Here is a 17,553-nt window from a genome sequence, read left to right as displayed (position 1 = left end):
TTTTTATCTGAGCTCCACAGTCATTAGATTCTCTACTCATTGAGGAAATGTGATACTCTGTACCAGGGGAAGAAATCCTTGGGGATTTCAACATCCCAGTTGATACCCTGTTGAGTCCCATGGCTTCAAAATTTCTTTCAATTACCTCCTTTTTTGATCGCCAACAACATTAATTCCCCTACTCATGATGATGGTAACACCCTGGACCATATTTTTTCTAGCATGTGCTCTCTCACTAACCTTTCTAATTCCCCTTTACCCCTCTCTGACAACCACTGTCATGTTCCACCCTTCGCAGCCTGGACTACTCAAGCCTCTGTGCTGCTCTTTTCCTTCAGCAACCATTAGTAGCCGCCCTTCCCACTCTGAAGCTCCCAGACCTGATCACCATGTTCAGCTGAACCCTGTTACCTGGATCAAGCCTGCCTATTTAAACCTGCCCAGCCCTTCAGTGAGGGCCTTGGCATTGAAGTTGGTGTTTTGCTCTGGCCCTGTGTACCTGATTCCTGACTTGCTATTTGGCTTCCTGAGTACCTGATCCTGACTTGTTCCTCCCTTGAGCTTTGCCTAGTGCGCCCCACCCAGAGGGCTACCTGTTGTGCGCCCCACCCAGAGGGCTACCTGGCATGTGCCCGACAGCGGGCTTCCAGCCTAGAGATTTATATCGCCATCTGCAATACAGATCATATCACCATATTCTGCCAGTGGTTTGTTTCTTGCACCTGTCTGTAACAACCCCCAAGTCATCATGCATCGTGGGGTACAGACAGAACCCCTGGTATCCCCTGCACCTGGGCCCCTACCAGATCTGTTTACCCGGTTCGTGACAACCACTTCCTTTCCTGCTCTCTAACCTTGCCTCATACTCGCTCCCTTGCACCCCAACCCCACCTAATCAGAGACCTGAGCTCTATTAATTTTCAGAACTTCTCAATCAATTTACTCCCTCTCCAATTTCAAACATGTTGTGCCTTAACAACCCTACCTCTCTCTACAACTCCACTCTCACATCTGCTCTTCAGCATGTAGCACCAGTTACTACTCGCTCCTCACAACATTCACGTTTCCAACCCTGGCACACGACTGTAACCCGACACCTAAAATGATGTTCCCGCACTGCTGATCATAGTTGGCGAAAGTCTCATTCCATGTCTGACTTCCTGCACTATAAATTAATGCTAAGTTCCTACTACTCTGCTCTCAACCTTGCTAAAGAAACCTACTTCACCTCCCTCATCTCCTCCCTGTCTCACAACCCTAAACGACTCTTTAATACTTTCAATTCCCTACTATCAGAGATGACATATCTGCACAGTCACCACCCTGCCCTCACCCTCCCTCTGACTATGCGCCCCGCTACCCTCTGACCTCTTCTCCCTTCACTATATTAACTAATTTCTCTGCTTTCACTGAAGAAGATGTACATGCTCTTCTTCTTTCCTCTTGTCCAACCACATGCCTCCTTGACCCCACCCCTTCCCATCTCACCCAGTCTCTTTTATCTACCCTTGCCCCTACTCTAACTCATATCTTCAACCTCTCCCTCACTACTGGATCTTCCCATCCTCCTTCAAGCATGCTACCATTACTCCTATCTTGAAAAAGTCCTCCCTCAACTCGACTGATCTCTCCAATTACCGTCCCATCTCTCTGCTTCCTTTCACCTCCAAGCTTCTTGAAAGAATTGTTTATATCCAGCTTACTAAGTTTCTAGATCCCAACTTCCTTCTTGACCCTTTTCAATCGGGTTTTCGCCCCCTAGACGCTCTACTGAGACCGCCCTTACTAAAGTTACTAATAACTTACTCACTGCTAAATCCAAGGGCCACTACTCAATGCTAATCCTACCGGACCTTTCTGCTGCTTTTGACACAGTGGACCACCCTCTCCTCCCTTAAATGCTTCATGATCTTGGCCTCCGTGACACTGCTCTCTCCTGACTCACTTCCTACCTCTCTGATCATGCTTTCAGCGTCTCTATAATAACACCTCTCTCAGTTGGGGTACCCCAAGGCTCAGGTTTAGGACCCCTTCTGTTCTCTCTCTTTACACTTCCTCCCTTGGCAAACTGATCTCATCCTTTGGCTTTTAATACAACCTGTACGCTGATGGTGCTATCATCTCCCCATCTATTTATGCACGCTGTCTTGGTGACACCCTTGACTCCAACCTTTCCTTCACACCCCATATTCATTCTGTCTTTAAAAACTGTCATCTCCATCTTAAAAACATTGCCCACATTCGTCCCTTCCTACCATAGTATGCCACTAAGTCTCTTGTCCATGCCCTGATTTTGTCCCGTCTTTATTATTGTAACTCTGTCCTAGCTGGTCTCCCTCTTAACCATTTCAGCCCTCTACAATCCACCATGAATGCTGCTGCCAGACTTCTCTTCCTCTCACATCGCTGTACTAACGTCTCTCCCCTCTGTCAGTCTCTTCACTGACTGCCTGTGCGCTTCAGGATTCATTTCAAAATCTTCACTCTTGCTTTCAAAGCCCTTCACAGTGGTTCCCCTCCCTACATCTCCTCACTCATCTCTAAACATCTAAGTCATCTAAACACTCCTAACCGGTCTCTTCGCTCATCCAATGATCTCCTTCTATCCTCTCCTCTGATTTCTAGCTCTCATGCACGCTTACAAGATTTCTCAAGGGCTGCCCCTGTAACGTTCACTCTTCGCTGTCTGGACTTGTTTAAACTTTGTGCTACTAGTTTCCCGTTTCCAACCTCTAGTGGCCGGTCTTGTCACTCTGAACCACTCAGAGTGATTATCAGGTCCAGCTGCAGTTTATTACCTTATCAAGCCAGCCTTTATAAACCTGCCCAGCCCTTCAGTTTGGGCCTTGACATTAATGTTAGAGGACTACCTGTTTTGGTTCCTGATCTGCTCCTGTTTTGGTTCCTGATCTGCTCCTGTTTTGGTTCCTGATCTGCTCCTGTTTTGGTTCCTGATCTGCTCCTGTTTTGGTTCCTGATCTGCTCCTGTTTTGGTTCCTGATCTGCTCCTGTTTTGGTTCCTGATCTGCTCCTGTTTTGGTTCCTGATCTGCTCCTGTGTTGGTTCCTGATCTGCTCCTGTTTTGGTTCCTGTATTGTTCCTGAGTTGTGGCCAGCGCCCCACTAGTGGACTCCCAGGTCAAGTGCCCTGCATCTGGGTTCCCTGGTTAAGTGCCCTGCAAGTGGGCAACCTGCCGTGTGTGCCCCAACCAGAGGGCTTCCTGCCGTGTGTGCCCCAACCAGAGGGCTTCCTGCCGTGTGTGCCCCAACCAGAGGGCTTCCTGCCGTGTGTGCCCCAACTAGAGGGCTTCCTGCCGTGTGTGCCCCAACCAGAGGGCTTCCTGCCGTGTGTGCCCTAACCAGAGGACTTCCTGCCGTGTGTGCCCCAACCAGAGGGCTTCCTGCCAAGTGACTTTCCTTGTTTATATATTGTTGTACCATCATATGCAATACAACTCTTAATCCGCATCTTCTGTCTTTGATTTATTTCCTGCGCCTGTCTGTACCAACCCCAAGCCATCATGCATCGTGGGGTACAGATAGAGCCCCTCGTATCCCCTGCAACTGGGCTCCTATTAGACCTGCTCACCTCCTACCGTGACAGCCCCTATCCTCTGGAATGCTCTCCCCCGGCCTATCCGTCTTTCTCTGTGCCTTTATTCCTTCAAAAAATCCCTCAAAACCTACTTCTTTAAGGACGCTTACAACATAGCATATTAATGCCCTCCCATATTTCTTTAGCTCACCTTTCCTAGTCCCTCTCCTGAAATACTAGTGTGGCTGGTTCATCCCTTACACCGGCACTTTTACCCTTTACCCATTGTGTTATACACCCTAGATCTATAGGGGGTTAAAAGGCATTTATAGAGGCAGAGTGGCATATAGGGGGTTAAAAGGCATTTTTGGAGACAGAGTGGCATATAGGGGTTAAAAGGCATTTCTGGAGACAGAGTGGCATAAAGGGGGTTAAAAGGTATATCATGGGGCACTCTGCCTCCTGAATGGGGACAGAGGTGACACTGGGGAGCTTAATGGGGACAGGGGCTGATTGGGGACAAAGATTACATGGGGGGCTGAATTGGGACAGCAATGATATGGGGGGCTGAAAGGGGACAGAGGTGGCACTGGGGAGCTGAACTTGTGAACACATACAGACACAGATTTCTGTTTTCAGTTTAATCATTTAAAAATACCGTATTTGCTCAATTATAAGACGAGGTTTTTTTCAGAGCAAATGCTCTGAAAAATACCCCTCGTCTTATAATCGAGGTCGTCTTCTAATCAGACCTCAAAATGTCTGCTGGGGCCATGCTACTTACCGGGCTTTGATCTCGAGCAGCAGGAGAACAAGAAGCTAGCAGCGTGTCACATAACTCTGCCTCCCCCCTCCTTCCTCTGGGGGCGGGGCCAGAGAAGTTGCATGCACAGCCGGGACCCTGCAGAAGTCTTCGAGTGGGAGATCTGCAGTTCAGGTAAGGGGGTGGGGGAGGGTTTTTGTGATTAATGTGTGAAGTATGTGTGATTAACCCCTTAATGACAAAGCCCGTACATGTACGGGCTCAAAATGCATTGTTTTCAATGGGTTTAGGGACCGCCCATTGTCCTTAAGGGGTTAATGGAATGAATGAGTATTTAAATGTTTGTGAATGAGTGTGTGTTAGTATGGATGTGTAAGGGTGGTGGTGGTGGTAGCATGGCATAGGGAGGCTGTACTCACACCCCTATCATCCTCAGGTTCCAGCATGTACTGGCTGCCTTGGCTTGATAGGAGTGTGATTGCTGTTAGCAGATATATATATATATATACCTCCAGAAATGCCTTTTAACCCCCTATATGCCACTCTGCCCCATGATATGCCTTTTAACCCCCTATATGCCACTCTGGCATATAGGGGATTAAAAGGCATATCATGGGGCAGAGTGGCATATAGGAGGGTATAAGACATTTCTGGAGGCAGAGTGGCATATAGAGGGTTAAAAGGCACATCATGGGGCAGAGTGGCAAATAGGGGGTATACGGCATTTCTGGGGGCAGAGTGGCAACCCTGGGGGCAGATGTGCATAACTGGGGGGGCAGGTTGGCAAATAAAAGGAAATAAAAAAATATATTTTTTTCTCAATCATAGCTTTTATTAAATATGAAAATATTGTTTACATTAATTAATATTTACTAGTAAAACTTTTTTTCCTATAGGGTAGTCTTATATTCAGGCTTTTTGTTTTTTTCCTAAATTAATATTTAGATTTGGGGGGGGTCGTCTTATAATCAGGGTCGTCTTATAATCGAGCAAATACGGTAATAATTTAAAAAAACATTATGTTGTTTGTCCCCCACGGACACACTTACATATACACACACATACCCATTGTTTTATTTTTCAAAAAAAAAAAAATATACAGTTTAATTAGTTTACTGACCTTCTACTTCTTCCATTTTGTGGCTTTTTCATCTTGACCTGCGTCCTCTGGTAGCTGCAGGCCCCCGTTCTCTATGCTAACAGGATGTCAGTGACCTGACATCCGGTGCTCCAGCAGTCTGAGTGAGAGGAGGCGGAGCTTTCACCCCTCACCCTGCTCTCAGTCTCATCATCACTAGGCGGCCATCAGATTGTTTGAAATCTAATCTAAACGGCCGATGCGTGCTGATGCCGCCGGCTGGAGCCACTTTAATCCTTTTTTTTATTTATTTAATATGCCGGATCGGCTTGCCATATTAAAAATATATAAAGTATTAAAGTAGCGCCGGCCAGCCGCATCAGCACGCAGTGGCCATTTAGATTAGATTTCGGCCGGCCTGGGGGGGCAATTGGCCCCCTGCCCAGCCTGCCCCTGGCGCCGGAGGCGGCTTCCAATCCGCCGGGCCCACAAATCTGCCGGCCCACCGGGAAATTTCCCAGTATCCCGGTGGGCTAGTCCGGCCCTGCTTGGGCCCCCCTGAGTGGCAGAACTCCAGGGCCCGGTCGCAGTCGTTACCCCGGTAGTTCCGCCACTGCCTGTTGTCTCTGTTAATCAATACTACTTGTTATGTCCTGTCTACCCATTGTACAGCGCTACGGAATTCGATGGCCACACACCCACAAAATGCAACCTGTGAAAAAAGAGCCTTTTGATTATTAGATCTCTATCCCTATTTTTGCTGGTGATAAACAAGTGCTCCTGCAACCAGGAGCACTTGTGTATCACCAGCATCATGTAGCCGAGTTAGGTATTTAGCCAACTCACATGAGCTTTACTGGGAGCGAACTGGAAAGAATCTGAAGCTAACTGGCATTCTAGCTCTGCTGAAAACTAGATATTACACAAATAACTCGCGTTTAATGAAGAACAGGAAACAGGAACTTGTTCTTTAAAAGAAAAAGTAAGATTAAATACTTTTTAAAATTCTAGAACTACTTTGGGTAACTGGGTGAAAAAAATAATATATAACTGGCTTGGAAGAGGGCTTATTTTAGTTACTCTGTGGCATATTAACAATTGAATTATTAATAATCTTGTGCTTCTTGTACATCCCAGCAAGAAACTCATTTATATTCTTAATATTTGAATATTTGTAACATTTTAACTGGTGATTTAGGTGATTGTGCAATATTTTCAAAGCATAGATTTTCGGTTCTATCTACCTTAAATAATGCTATATTGCATGTTAAGGCAAAACCTAGATATTGTTTGTGTCAAACTATTTTAAAATTACATCTACTTTCAGTTTAATTACATGTGTAATTTATATATTTTAATAACAAGTCACAGCTCTGGCTTTAAACCTCATAGGCATAGAGCTAATTTCAGACTCCATTGACTTGCATTAGACTGAAGTGTATAAAAGGAGAGATGCTTCACTTGCATTACATTAGTTCACGCATGCAGCCGATGGCATCACCCTGCGTGGGGCTTTATGCTGCTGAGTGCTATGGACGCCCGAGGTCTCTGTATGTTACATTGTGGAACATTGTGTCACGTGGAGAGGAAATATTGAGATCTTCAGCATGTAAAGTTTCCCTGTTTGTAATATTCCTGTGTGTGACTCCGTGTAGATCTGGCTCCCAAAGCTCACCTCCAGCCTGTCATCTGGAGAGCAGAATAAGTCTCGAGGACTACGAATATGTTCAAGACGGAGACATTATTATTGGAGGAGTGTTCAGAGTAAATAACTTGATGAATGATTATCGTGAAGATGGAATCATAACTATGATGGCTTGTATGGAGTAAGTAGAAAAACTTTACAATACAGAAGTCAGGAATGGTTTAGATAATAAACATGATGAGGGATGAGAAAGAAACATTGAAATGCATAAAGTGATTTAAGAAAGTACAGGAGAGGAGTTTATTCCAAAAGAGCAGAAATGTAAGAACATATTCTCTGTATACCCTGTAAAGTTCTTCTTTGTAGAAGAGTCCACAGATCCAATAAGTTGGCTTTTGTTTTTACTTTTCCTCTGATCATTGTTAGCCTAGATAGTCCTAGCTTGTTTTGAATGCTGTAAGGGTGTGGAGGGGGTAGAAATGTGCATGTATGTTCACTTGACACATGGTCTACTTACACACCAGTAAAGGGATCTAGACTTGTATGACTTTTCCTCTTTATTTTATACGCGTATTAGGGGGCAGTCATGTTTTGTCTCATATAATGGTTGAATGAGACACATAACAATGTGGGCTTACAGAAAAATACCCGAGGAGGTCCCTGCTTTACTACAATGTAACTGTAAGATGTGTTAATAAAGCGTCAGGCGAGGAAGATCCCCTGGCGGCAGGAATCATGATTAATTGTAAAGGAGCAAAACATGTATTGTGGAGACCAGCTATGACTGCAGTAGGTAAGATGCAGGTGACGAGTATGAGAGCCAGAGGTTTAGTTGACTCAGGGAGCGTTAGAATTAAATGAAAGACTTTGTATGGATAAATCTTGCAGCCATTTGAGTTCACTGAAGCTCAACCTCAGGGGAATAGCAGCTGTTGCAGGTGAAAAACTAGTGATCATCATACTTACTACAATCAGTTTAGAGTCTAAGCATTACGTTTCTTTCCATAAGGTCTTTATATATATGTTGAATGGGTTTTTCTTTGCCTTTCGTTTTGAATATCTTTACCGTTTTCTTAACAAAGTATATACATTCCTACAGCTGCAACTGACTCATTTAAAAGAAAGAAAGAAATTACATTTGTACTACTTCCACAGGCCTATTCCACATTTCTACAAAAATCTTTTGACCTTTATGTTTGCCATTGGGGAGATCAACAGTCATCCGGAAATGTTACCAAATATCACTGTAGGATATCATTTATTTGATTCATGTTCTAATGAAAAAAAGACTGTAAAAAGCGTCCTTCAGATTTTATCTGGACCAGGAAAGACCGTCCCTAATTACTCCTGTACTAAACGAGGGACCCTGGCTGGTTTTATTGGGGATGAACTTTCTGACACCACCATACCCATGGCACAAATCCTAGGGCTGTATGGGTACGCACAGGTGAGCAGAATATGCACCGTTAGTACAATTGTTTAAATCTCTTTAATAGATGTTAGTTACCTCAAACCCTGCACCCAAACCCATCAGCCCTAGGCGCACTTCTCGTGACATTTAAGCACCCTTGTGTTCAGCGAGCGTCTATATTATGTGGCATGTGATGGATTCTGTCTATACATACTGGGCAATTTCTTGTCTTTCTGTTTTTCCAGTCAGTTTTCAGCAGTCATTGTACAAATTCCAGGCTAGAAGCTTCCGGAAGCTCCTGTGTTGTCATGAAACTGCACCTGTGGATATTGGGGCCTACTTGGTGCATTAAGTCCCTTTCTTGTAACAGGGGTATTCATAGAAACGCAAGCCGACTCCACTCCTACAGTACTGTCAGTAATGGCACAGTATGCCTCAACTTCCTGTCATGTGACAGGATCAGTTAGTAAGAAGCCCCTTTTGTAGTCATAAGAGCTTCACTTATGAGGTGTGTGGATCAACTTCATTGGTTTCCATAGACTAAACTTCAAGCCCTGGAGAGGAGCAGGTGCACAGCAGTACTTATACATGTTCCCAACACTCCCATCCAGCTAAGATAAATGTATTTCATTTCATAATTCTTGTAGAAATCTCTCTGATTGAAATACGCATTATACAGGGCCAGTCAGGCTCTTGGAGCAGAGGCTCATTTAGACATCAATAAACCGTGCTATGCACTAATATGGTTTCAAAAGAAAGCCCTGCTTGCCCTGTAATAAATAATGTATATTGTTGTTCGCATAAAGTAAACGTGAAAAAGGGAAATTACAATTGAACAAAAGTGCTGTAAAGGATTCACTCATTCACAGTAAAACCATGTAAGACGGTCTTTGTTCATAAGGTCCAAAAGTTTTTGTGTAACTAAGTCTTGGTCTTCAGTTTCCGAGAGGGTGGTTGTAGCATCTGTTATAATCCATTTGTTTTCATGTAGATCAGTTATGGCGCAACGCATTCCGTGCTCAGCGACAGACGAGTTTATCCGACGTTTTTCCGAACAGTTCAAAATGACCATGTCAGTTATTATATTTTATCTAAGCTGCTGAAATACTTTGGCTGGAACTGGGTCGGTATTTTAACCACCGATGATGAAAGTGGAGACAAGGAAAGCCAAGTACTGACAAAGTATATGAAAGACGATGGAATTTGTGCTGAATATGTAATAAAAATACATTATTTTCAAAGCATGGTTGAAAGTTTTGAATACGCTTTCAAAACAATAGAAAGATCAACATCTCAAGTTATCATATTTTGTGGTTCCTTTTCTGAAGCTTTTATGTTTATTATTAGGGAAACAAAACATTCATTAATCAATAAATATGTAATTCTTGGCACCACGTGGTCTTCAAACACATTTCTGTTCCGGCATTTCTCTGATGTATTTAACGGGACTCTGACACTGAAAGCGTATTACAGCGACCATGTTCCAAAACTTTCATTTTTCCTTGAGAAATTTCACCCAAAGAGCTACCCAAATGACAAGTTACTGGAAGATTTGTGGGTAACAGCTTTTGAATGCTTGTCTCCAGATCCCTATAAAAACCAGTATTATGAAATTCATTTTGGGATGTCACTTCGTAACTGTACTGGGAGAGAACGCTTGAACGATATTGTTAGTTTTTTCAACAACGGGGATGCTTCTCGAGTGAATAATGCAGTGCTTGCGATGGCCAAAGCCCTACACAACATGTACATATTCCGGGAAAAAAAACTTTATCGAAATAAAATAACTCATTACAAACATCAGGTAAGTCAGGAATCATGAAAAGAGAGTGATTCAGGGGCATCAGCAGTTGAAGTGTTCTTAGCAGTAATCTAGCAATAGCAAAAGTTGTGGTATTTACATAAAACCAATAACTCTGCAGCAGTACCCAATATATATAATGGCCTGGTTAAAGTGGGAAAGGTTGGTCAGTCTGGGCAGGACTTTAAGTAAGGGCCAATCAGATGGCACAATTAGCTTTTGAATTGCCATGAGGATTCTCTGTTGCCCCTCTGTGGCTCTGCTGCCCTCTGTTCCCGTCTTCCTCTCTCTGCTGTCTCCAACTCACCTCTGACCCTTTTACTCTGACCCATTCCTTCCAGGGCCTCTCTTTGATTTGACCTGCCCTCCCATTCACCTCTGCTCTGATTTGACCGGTCCTGCTCTCTTTGCTCTGACTCCCCGCAGATCCTCCAAGCCCCTTCTTGCCCTCCCTGCTCTGATTCACTTTGAGTCCCTTCTGCTCTGACCTGCCCCACCAGCTTCTCTCTGATGCTCTCAGTCCCCTCTGTTCTGACCTACCCCGTCTTGCTTCAATTGCTTTGATGCAGATGGACAGATAGAGGGAGTGAGGGGAGTAAAAGAGAGAGGAGGCAAGGGAGAGAGTGAACTGGGTGGGGGAGAGAGAAAACAGAGGTAACAGAAAAGACGGAGATAAAACCTGTGGAATGAGAGAGATTTCTTGTCATGGCGTGTCAATCACACGCACATAAGTTGAAGGATATGTTACAAATTGCCGATTCAGAAAATGAATAACAGCTGATTATATTTCAGTACTTTTGTATTTTTAATAAAAGTTGCACCATTACATAAGAAATCTGAAAGCCGAGGACCAAACTTCTCATCTATATTTTGATGAAAATGGAGAGTATGTTACCCCACACGTAATTCGGAACTGGGTTGGAAATAAGGAAGAAATTAAATCCTTTAAAGTGGTCGGTGTCTTTGATCCGTGGGCTCCGGCTAATCAGCAGCTTAACATCAAACCCGGTCTAATAACCTGGAAGAACGAAGCCAACCAGGTGAGAAGCTTTTTCTTTGTTTGTTATTAGGATATATTTCCTAGATTGTTATATTTGGACACTGACACAAGTTTGTTATTTTGGTTGTTTATCAAAGTAACTCCAGGTTACAGTTAAATAACGAATAATGCAGTCTCTCAGCTTTAATTTGAGGGTATTCACATCCAAATTGGACAAAGGGTCTTGGAATTACAGCTTTAATATTGAGATCCTACTTTTTCAAGGGACCAAAAGTATATGGACAATTGACTCAAAATCTGCTTCATGGACAGGTGCGGGCCATTCCTTTGTTATTTTTTTCATCACTTAAGCAGGTAAAAGTCTGGAGTTGATTCGAGGTGTGGCATTCTCATTTGGAAGCTGGTCAAGCATCAGAGAGCTAGCAGGGACATTAGAAATCAATAGATTGGTACATTCTAAGGAAAAAAGAACACACTGGTGAACTCTGTGACTTCCATGAAAGACAACAGTGGTGGATGACCATAGGATTCTTTCCACCACATCCAGCCAAGTGAAGAACACTCTCCAGGAGGTAGACATATCTTTATCCAAGTCTTACCATAAAGACAAGACTTCACGAGAGCAAATACAGAGGGTTCATGACACGGTGCAAACTATTCATAAACCCCAAGAATAGAAAGGCCACATTAGACTTTGCCAAAAAACATCTAAAAAAAAATCAATCACCTGATCTCAACTCGATCGAGCATGCATTTCACTTGTTGGAAACAAAACTTAAGTCAGAAATACCCACAAACATCTGAAGACAATGCCAGTAAAGCCCTTTGTGAAGTATCACAAAAGAGCAAATATTAAATCTTAAAAATAAACATTTTATTAATGATTGTGTTGATTTGTCCAATTATATTTGAGCCCCTGAAATAAGAGGACTGTGTATGAAAATGGTTGCAATTCCTAAATGTTTCATATGATATTTTTGTTAAACCCCTTGGATTAAAGCTGAAAGTCTGCACTTCAATAAGATCTCGAATGTTTTATTACAAATCTGATGCCGTGGTGTACCGAGCCAAAATAATACAAATAGTGTCAGTAATATTTTCAGACCTAACTGTACATAAAACGTGAACTTATACAAGTGTATTTAAAAAAACAAAAACTCTCTGCGCTTCTTACCCTAATAAAGTTGGGAACAAATATATAAACATAATATAAATGATATATATTATGTTTATATATTTGTTGCCAACTTTATTAGGGTAAGAAGCGCAGACCGTTTTTGTTTTTTGTATACATTGTACAGCCAATACACTGTTTCTTGCAGCATGCTTACACCTGTTTGGTAGGCCTCGTATTATACATTTGTATTATTTGAGCCTGTGACTAGCTTAGCGCACCAACATTTTTTCTTTTCCCCGTTTGCACATATTTGAGGTTGTTGGCTCCTCATCAGTCTGGTTGCAGCTTGCTGTCCAAGGGTTAATGGGGAGGAGGTTTAATTGCACCTCCCCCAACACATTAATAAGGTTTTGGTAGCAGTATTAACTGCTTTGTGTGCCCACTATGTAGGAGGTGAGAGTAGGATCTCACCCTATTGAGAGTGTGCCTTGACGTGGCGGGTGAGCTTAATTATGCTTTGGCCAATTCATATAACCAAAACCTCTCATTTATATTATGTTTATATATTTGTTGCCAACTTTATTAGGGTAAGAAGCGCAGACAGTTTTTTTTTTGTATACATTGTACAGCCAATACACTGTTTCTTGCAGCATGCTTACAGCTGTTTGGTAGGCCTCGTATTACATGTTTGTATTATTTGAGCCTGAGACTAGCTTAGCACACCGACGTTTTTTTCTTTTACAAGTGTATTTAAGCCTGAGTAAAAACAGTGTTATTGTTACAGAGCTACTTTACAACCAATATGAGATTACAGATATTACAGATAGTGTAACTTGGTAGAATGCCATTAAAGTAAAGACTGAGTTCTAGGAGCTTTAAAAAATAAATAATCAGCATTTAAAAAAAATTTATATGTTTCTTGTTTAGATTCCAAAATCTCAGTGTTCAGAAAATTGTTTGCCGGGTTACAGGAAAGCTCCGGGGTCTGAGATCCATTCCTGCTGCTATGACTGCGTCCTGTGCTCAGAGGGAGAAATCTCCAATATGACCGGTATATCCTACCTGATACTCTGATATTCTTACCAAAAAAACAATGTTTACGTCTGACTGATTAATAGAGAGAAAGCCCCGAAATCCACTGCATGTTCTGAACAAATCAGCCGACTCTATATTACTCCCATTCCCATCACAGATTGAAACCACAGGTCCCTACACTGACACCCAGACACAAGAGCACGGAGATATTACAAGAGCAGGCGGACAACCATTAGGCTAGATTTCCACTTGGTTTTTTTTTTGCTAAAAACGCCAATAGCGCCACCTGGCGTTTTTTTAGTGAAAAACGGCTGCAGCCAGATGTTAGCTGTTCTTCAATAGGAAATCGCAAAATGCCATTTCCACTTGGCGTTTTTCTGTTTGGCGTTTTTTCAGTCCTCTTTGGCGTTTTTCTGCTTTTTTGGGCTCTGTGGCAGTTTTTCAAAATCGCAGCATGTTGACACTCTGGCGTTTTTTGCAAGAAATCTTGGCTTTTTTTCTCCAATAGAAGTCTATGGGAGAGAAAAAACGCCATGAAAAAGCCATGTGGGTTTATTGCCTTGGCGTTTTTTATGGCGTTTTTTCCACAGTTACAATGCAGAGGATGGACCCAGTATCTGTGTGTCCTACGAGAAATAGGCTGAAAACAAACAGTTTCACACAAAACAAAGTCCTGGACTGGTTCATATTGAATTTTACACCATTTGGAACAAACATGCCATTACAAACAAACATACGCGACCGGATCCTGCGTGCCAAAAGCAACAGCAAACAATTTGCACCATCATTTGGGGCCAATCTTCCCAGAGGAGCAGACATTCGAAATAAAGCATGCCTTACAAACCACAGAAAAGAGACAAAAGGGTCTACCAAGTAAATGATATCAGGAGAAGGCAGATACTTGCCATTTATCCTAATCCCTTTTAGCTGGGTGAAACTTCTAACTTGTAAAGGCTGGAAAAACTGCCTAAGGTCAAAAAAAGCAATTTCCACAGAAAGGCTAAAACGCCAGAAAAAACTGCAGAAAAAACGCCAAAACGCAGGTAAATGCAGTGGCAGTTTTCTTGGCAGTTTTCCTGGCGTTTTTCATCAAGAAAAAAACGCCGGACAAAAACCCAAGTGGAAACCTAGCCTTAGAAAGACAAATACCTGCAGTATAATCCTGACGATGGGTGGTTATTTGTTCTCATTAACCTTACTGCAGAATAAATGTCAATAATCTGCCTGAATCCTACAATCTTTTCATTTTTGGATGATTTACATCTTTTTTATTAATTAAATCTTTTTTATGAAATTAAAAATTGGTTTTTTGGGGGTTTTTTTTTTTTACAGATAGTGAGGCCTGCATAAAATGCCCAGATAATGAATGGCCCAATGAGAAGAAGGATCTGTGTGTTCCCAAATTGGAAGATTTTTTGTCCTATGATGATGCCGTTGCTATAGCATTTACATCACTCTCAATGTTATTTTGTCTTCTAACTGTTACAGTATCAGGGATTTTTGTTTCCTATAAAAATACTCCAGTTGTAAAAGCCAATAATTGGAGCCTCAGCATGATCCTCCTGGTCTCTATCATGACGAGCTTCCTTTGTGTCTTTCTGTTCCTTGGTCGTCCTACGGATATAACCTGCATACTGCGCCAAACTGTCTTTGGAGTTGCCTTCTCATTAGCCGTGTCTTCTGTGCTGGCCAAGACTATCATGATTTATGTCGCTTTTAAAGCCACCAAACCTGGCAGTGTCTGGAGAAAATGTCTCGGAATCAAACTGTCTGCTTCTGTTGTCTTGTTTGGCTCATCTGTCCAAGTTATAATTATTATTTTTTGGTTGTCCATTTCACCCCCATTTCAGGAGCTGGACATGCACTCTTATCAGGGAAAGATCATCGTTCAGTGTAATGAGGGTTCGGTTATCGCCTTCTACTGTGTCCTGGGTTATATGGGGCTTCTGGCAGCTGTTAGTTTTATTATAGCTTTTTTAGCCAGGACATTACCGGACAGTTTTAATGAGGCCAAGTACATCACCTTCAGCATGCTGGTGTTCTGCAGCGTTTGGATTGCGATGATCCCGGCCTACCTGAGCACCAAAGGGAAGAACATGGTGGCCGTAGAGATTTTTGCCATAGTGGCTTCAAGTGCTGGACTTCTAGGATGTATATTTTTTGCAAAATGTTATATAATTATATTTAGACCAGAAATTAACTCAAAAACACAATTATTTCGTAGCAGAAATAACAATCCGTAGATATAATAAAAGTCAATACAGTTGGGGAATTAAATGTCTTAGTGCCCCACGGATGTAGTATGACATCTTAAGTGAAATAGCTTATATCAATATGTGCACCGGCAAGACATGTTCAGTGATAGCCTGAAGTCTGCATTACTGATTTCATGTTGACCGACCATGTGTAGCGACACTCAGCATAAATTGTTGAGACCTCAGACGGTCTATGTCAGGCATGTCCAAAGTCCGGCCTGCGTTCCGGACTGATAAGACCCCACAGATAAGTTGCCCAATTAAATTTGCATTTAATTTTAATGGTTCAAAGAATGTCAGGCAAAATGGTCGGCCCTCGCACATGTTCACTTCATCAAATCTGGCACTCTTCGAAAAAAGTTTGGACATGCCTGGTCTATGTAGACTCTGCTGGGATCTCTAATGACTGCCCTCGGCTGGCTAATCACAGGTATGACTATAGAAAATATTGCTGACTTTATAAGCTTCTGGGTACCATCACAGGCATTTTGGAATTATGCAGAAAACCCTAAAACATTATTTTATGTTTATAAATAAACTAATTCTTCAATTATTTGGAGAGCCAATGAAATTGGCAGAAAAGTACAGAGATCCCATAAAATGATTGCATATGAGCGTCAGCAAGTGTTTTTCTCCTATTCTTGTGTGACGTCACACATCGTAATAAAGAAGGTGGACAAGGCCTTTTTAGTATAATAGCTCACGACTATGAATAATTACTAACGTTTTATTTGAGGAAAATAATGTTACTCTGACCACCCTACTGTAAAAAAAAACGGATCATGTATCAGCTCATTCTTAATGTAGTAAATATTAGAGGCTGGGAACTAATTTTGAAATAAAAAATTAAAATGAAAGAATTATATGACGGCTCTGACGGTGTATTGTTAGTTTTTATTCATATAACGCAGGACATTAGATGGCTAATATATGTCTGGGTTATTTATTGAGTAGCTGTACATTAGATGTAATAAAAGGGGGTAGTAGATAATTGGAATAGTCTCCCAGTAGATGAGGTAGAGTCTAATACGGTGAGGGAATTTAACCCCTCAGGCTGTTTTTATTTTTTTTGTACCCTTTTGTTGGAGGTTCATCAACTGGAAGCCCCTCAGCTATTCTCAGGAATCCCCTTTAGTGTTTCTCCACTTGGCCTTCTTTGAGATAAATTATGTTTACAATTCAGCAGCTTGCAGGCACCCGTACTAGATTCAAATTGCTTTTACGTTGGCAGGGGTGGGCCAGTCAACTTCAAGATTGGAAAAGTCCATATCTGGATGGATGGATGAAATTATAGACATATTACAGGAGAAAAGTATAGTTAAAATGATACCATTTATTGGCTAACAAAGTTTAATTGCGAGCTTTCAAACCAAGTTGTTAGGTTTTGAAAGCTTGCAACAACTTCCATTAATGCCTGAGGAAGGGACCTAACAACTTGGTCTCAAAAGCCTGCAATTAAACTCTCAGCCTTTAAATGGTATCATTTTAACTATACTTTTCTAGCTGTTCTTCCCCTCCATCCCAGCAAGCAGGTCATGTGATCAGCTGCACCAGTCAGGTGACAGTGAGGCTTTGGCTGGTTTTGAATGGGGCGGAGTATGAGAGGGAAGCTGGAAGGGGCTCCAGGCTGACAGAGCTCAGGACTAGGCCCAAAGTGAGGCCTGATTAAATGTGTCTGTTCTTCCTGTTAGTGTGTCTTAGGGAAGCTGCAGCCTTCTCCTTAGCAGAGAGGAGCTGGTGAGGCTGCTGCAGCTTCACAGCCCTGAGAACCCTGTGTATGCAGAGTGAGTGCTGAGGGAAGGTTCCTAATATCTGCTCAGAAGGAATATGCTGGTGAGTTAAACTGGTAGGCAGCCATTATCCATGCTCCACCTGCCCTGTATTTATATTTAACAGAAGCAGCACTGCTTTTAT

The 17,553-nt window shown here is 42.3% G+C and overlaps 1 protein-coding gene across 1 annotated transcript; it reads left to right on the top strand.

Annotated features, from left to right (window-relative positions):
- The first annotated feature begins 6,827 nt into the window (after window positions 1-6,827).
- Window positions 6,828-15,627, top strand: LOC128467923 (vomeronasal type-2 receptor 26-like). The gene is made up of 7 exons (XM_053449670.1): window positions 6,828-6,925; window positions 7,031-7,201; window positions 8,176-8,467; window positions 9,423-10,235; window positions 11,048-11,272; window positions 13,277-13,400; window positions 14,717-15,627. Exons 1-7 carry the CDS (start codon window positions 6,828-6,830, stop codon window positions 15,625-15,627), a joined length of 2,634 nt encoding a protein of 877 aa, XP_053305645.1.
- The last annotated feature ends 1,926 nt before the right edge of the window (window positions 15,628-17,553 follow it).

The sequence above is a fragment of the Spea bombifrons genome, chromosome 1 (genome assembly GCF_027358695.1).
Source record: "Spea bombifrons isolate aSpeBom1 chromosome 1, aSpeBom1.2.pri, whole genome shotgun sequence".
In the NCBI taxonomy this organism is placed as follows: Eukaryota; Metazoa; Chordata; class Amphibia; order Anura; family Pelobatidae; genus Spea; species Spea bombifrons.
Note: the sequence above shows the minus strand (reverse complement) of the source record. Positions and strands in the feature narration are given on the sequence as shown.

What these genes read in the sequence shown, in the direction of transcription:
- LOC128467923 (XM_053449670.1), top strand. Translation starts at nt 6,828, where the DNA reads ATGCTTCACTTGCATTACATTAGTTCACGCATGCAGCCGATGGCATCA. An exon ending in ACTATGATGGCTTGTATGGA is followed by an intron (nt 7,202 to 8,175) that starts GTAAGTAGAAAA and finishes CTACTTCCACAG; the next exon opens with GCCTATTCCACATTTCTACA. An exon ending in GGCTGTATGGGTACGCACAG is followed by an intron (nt 8,468 to 9,422) that starts GTGAGCAGAATA and finishes GTTTTCATGTAG; the next exon opens with ATCAGTTATGGCGCAACGCA.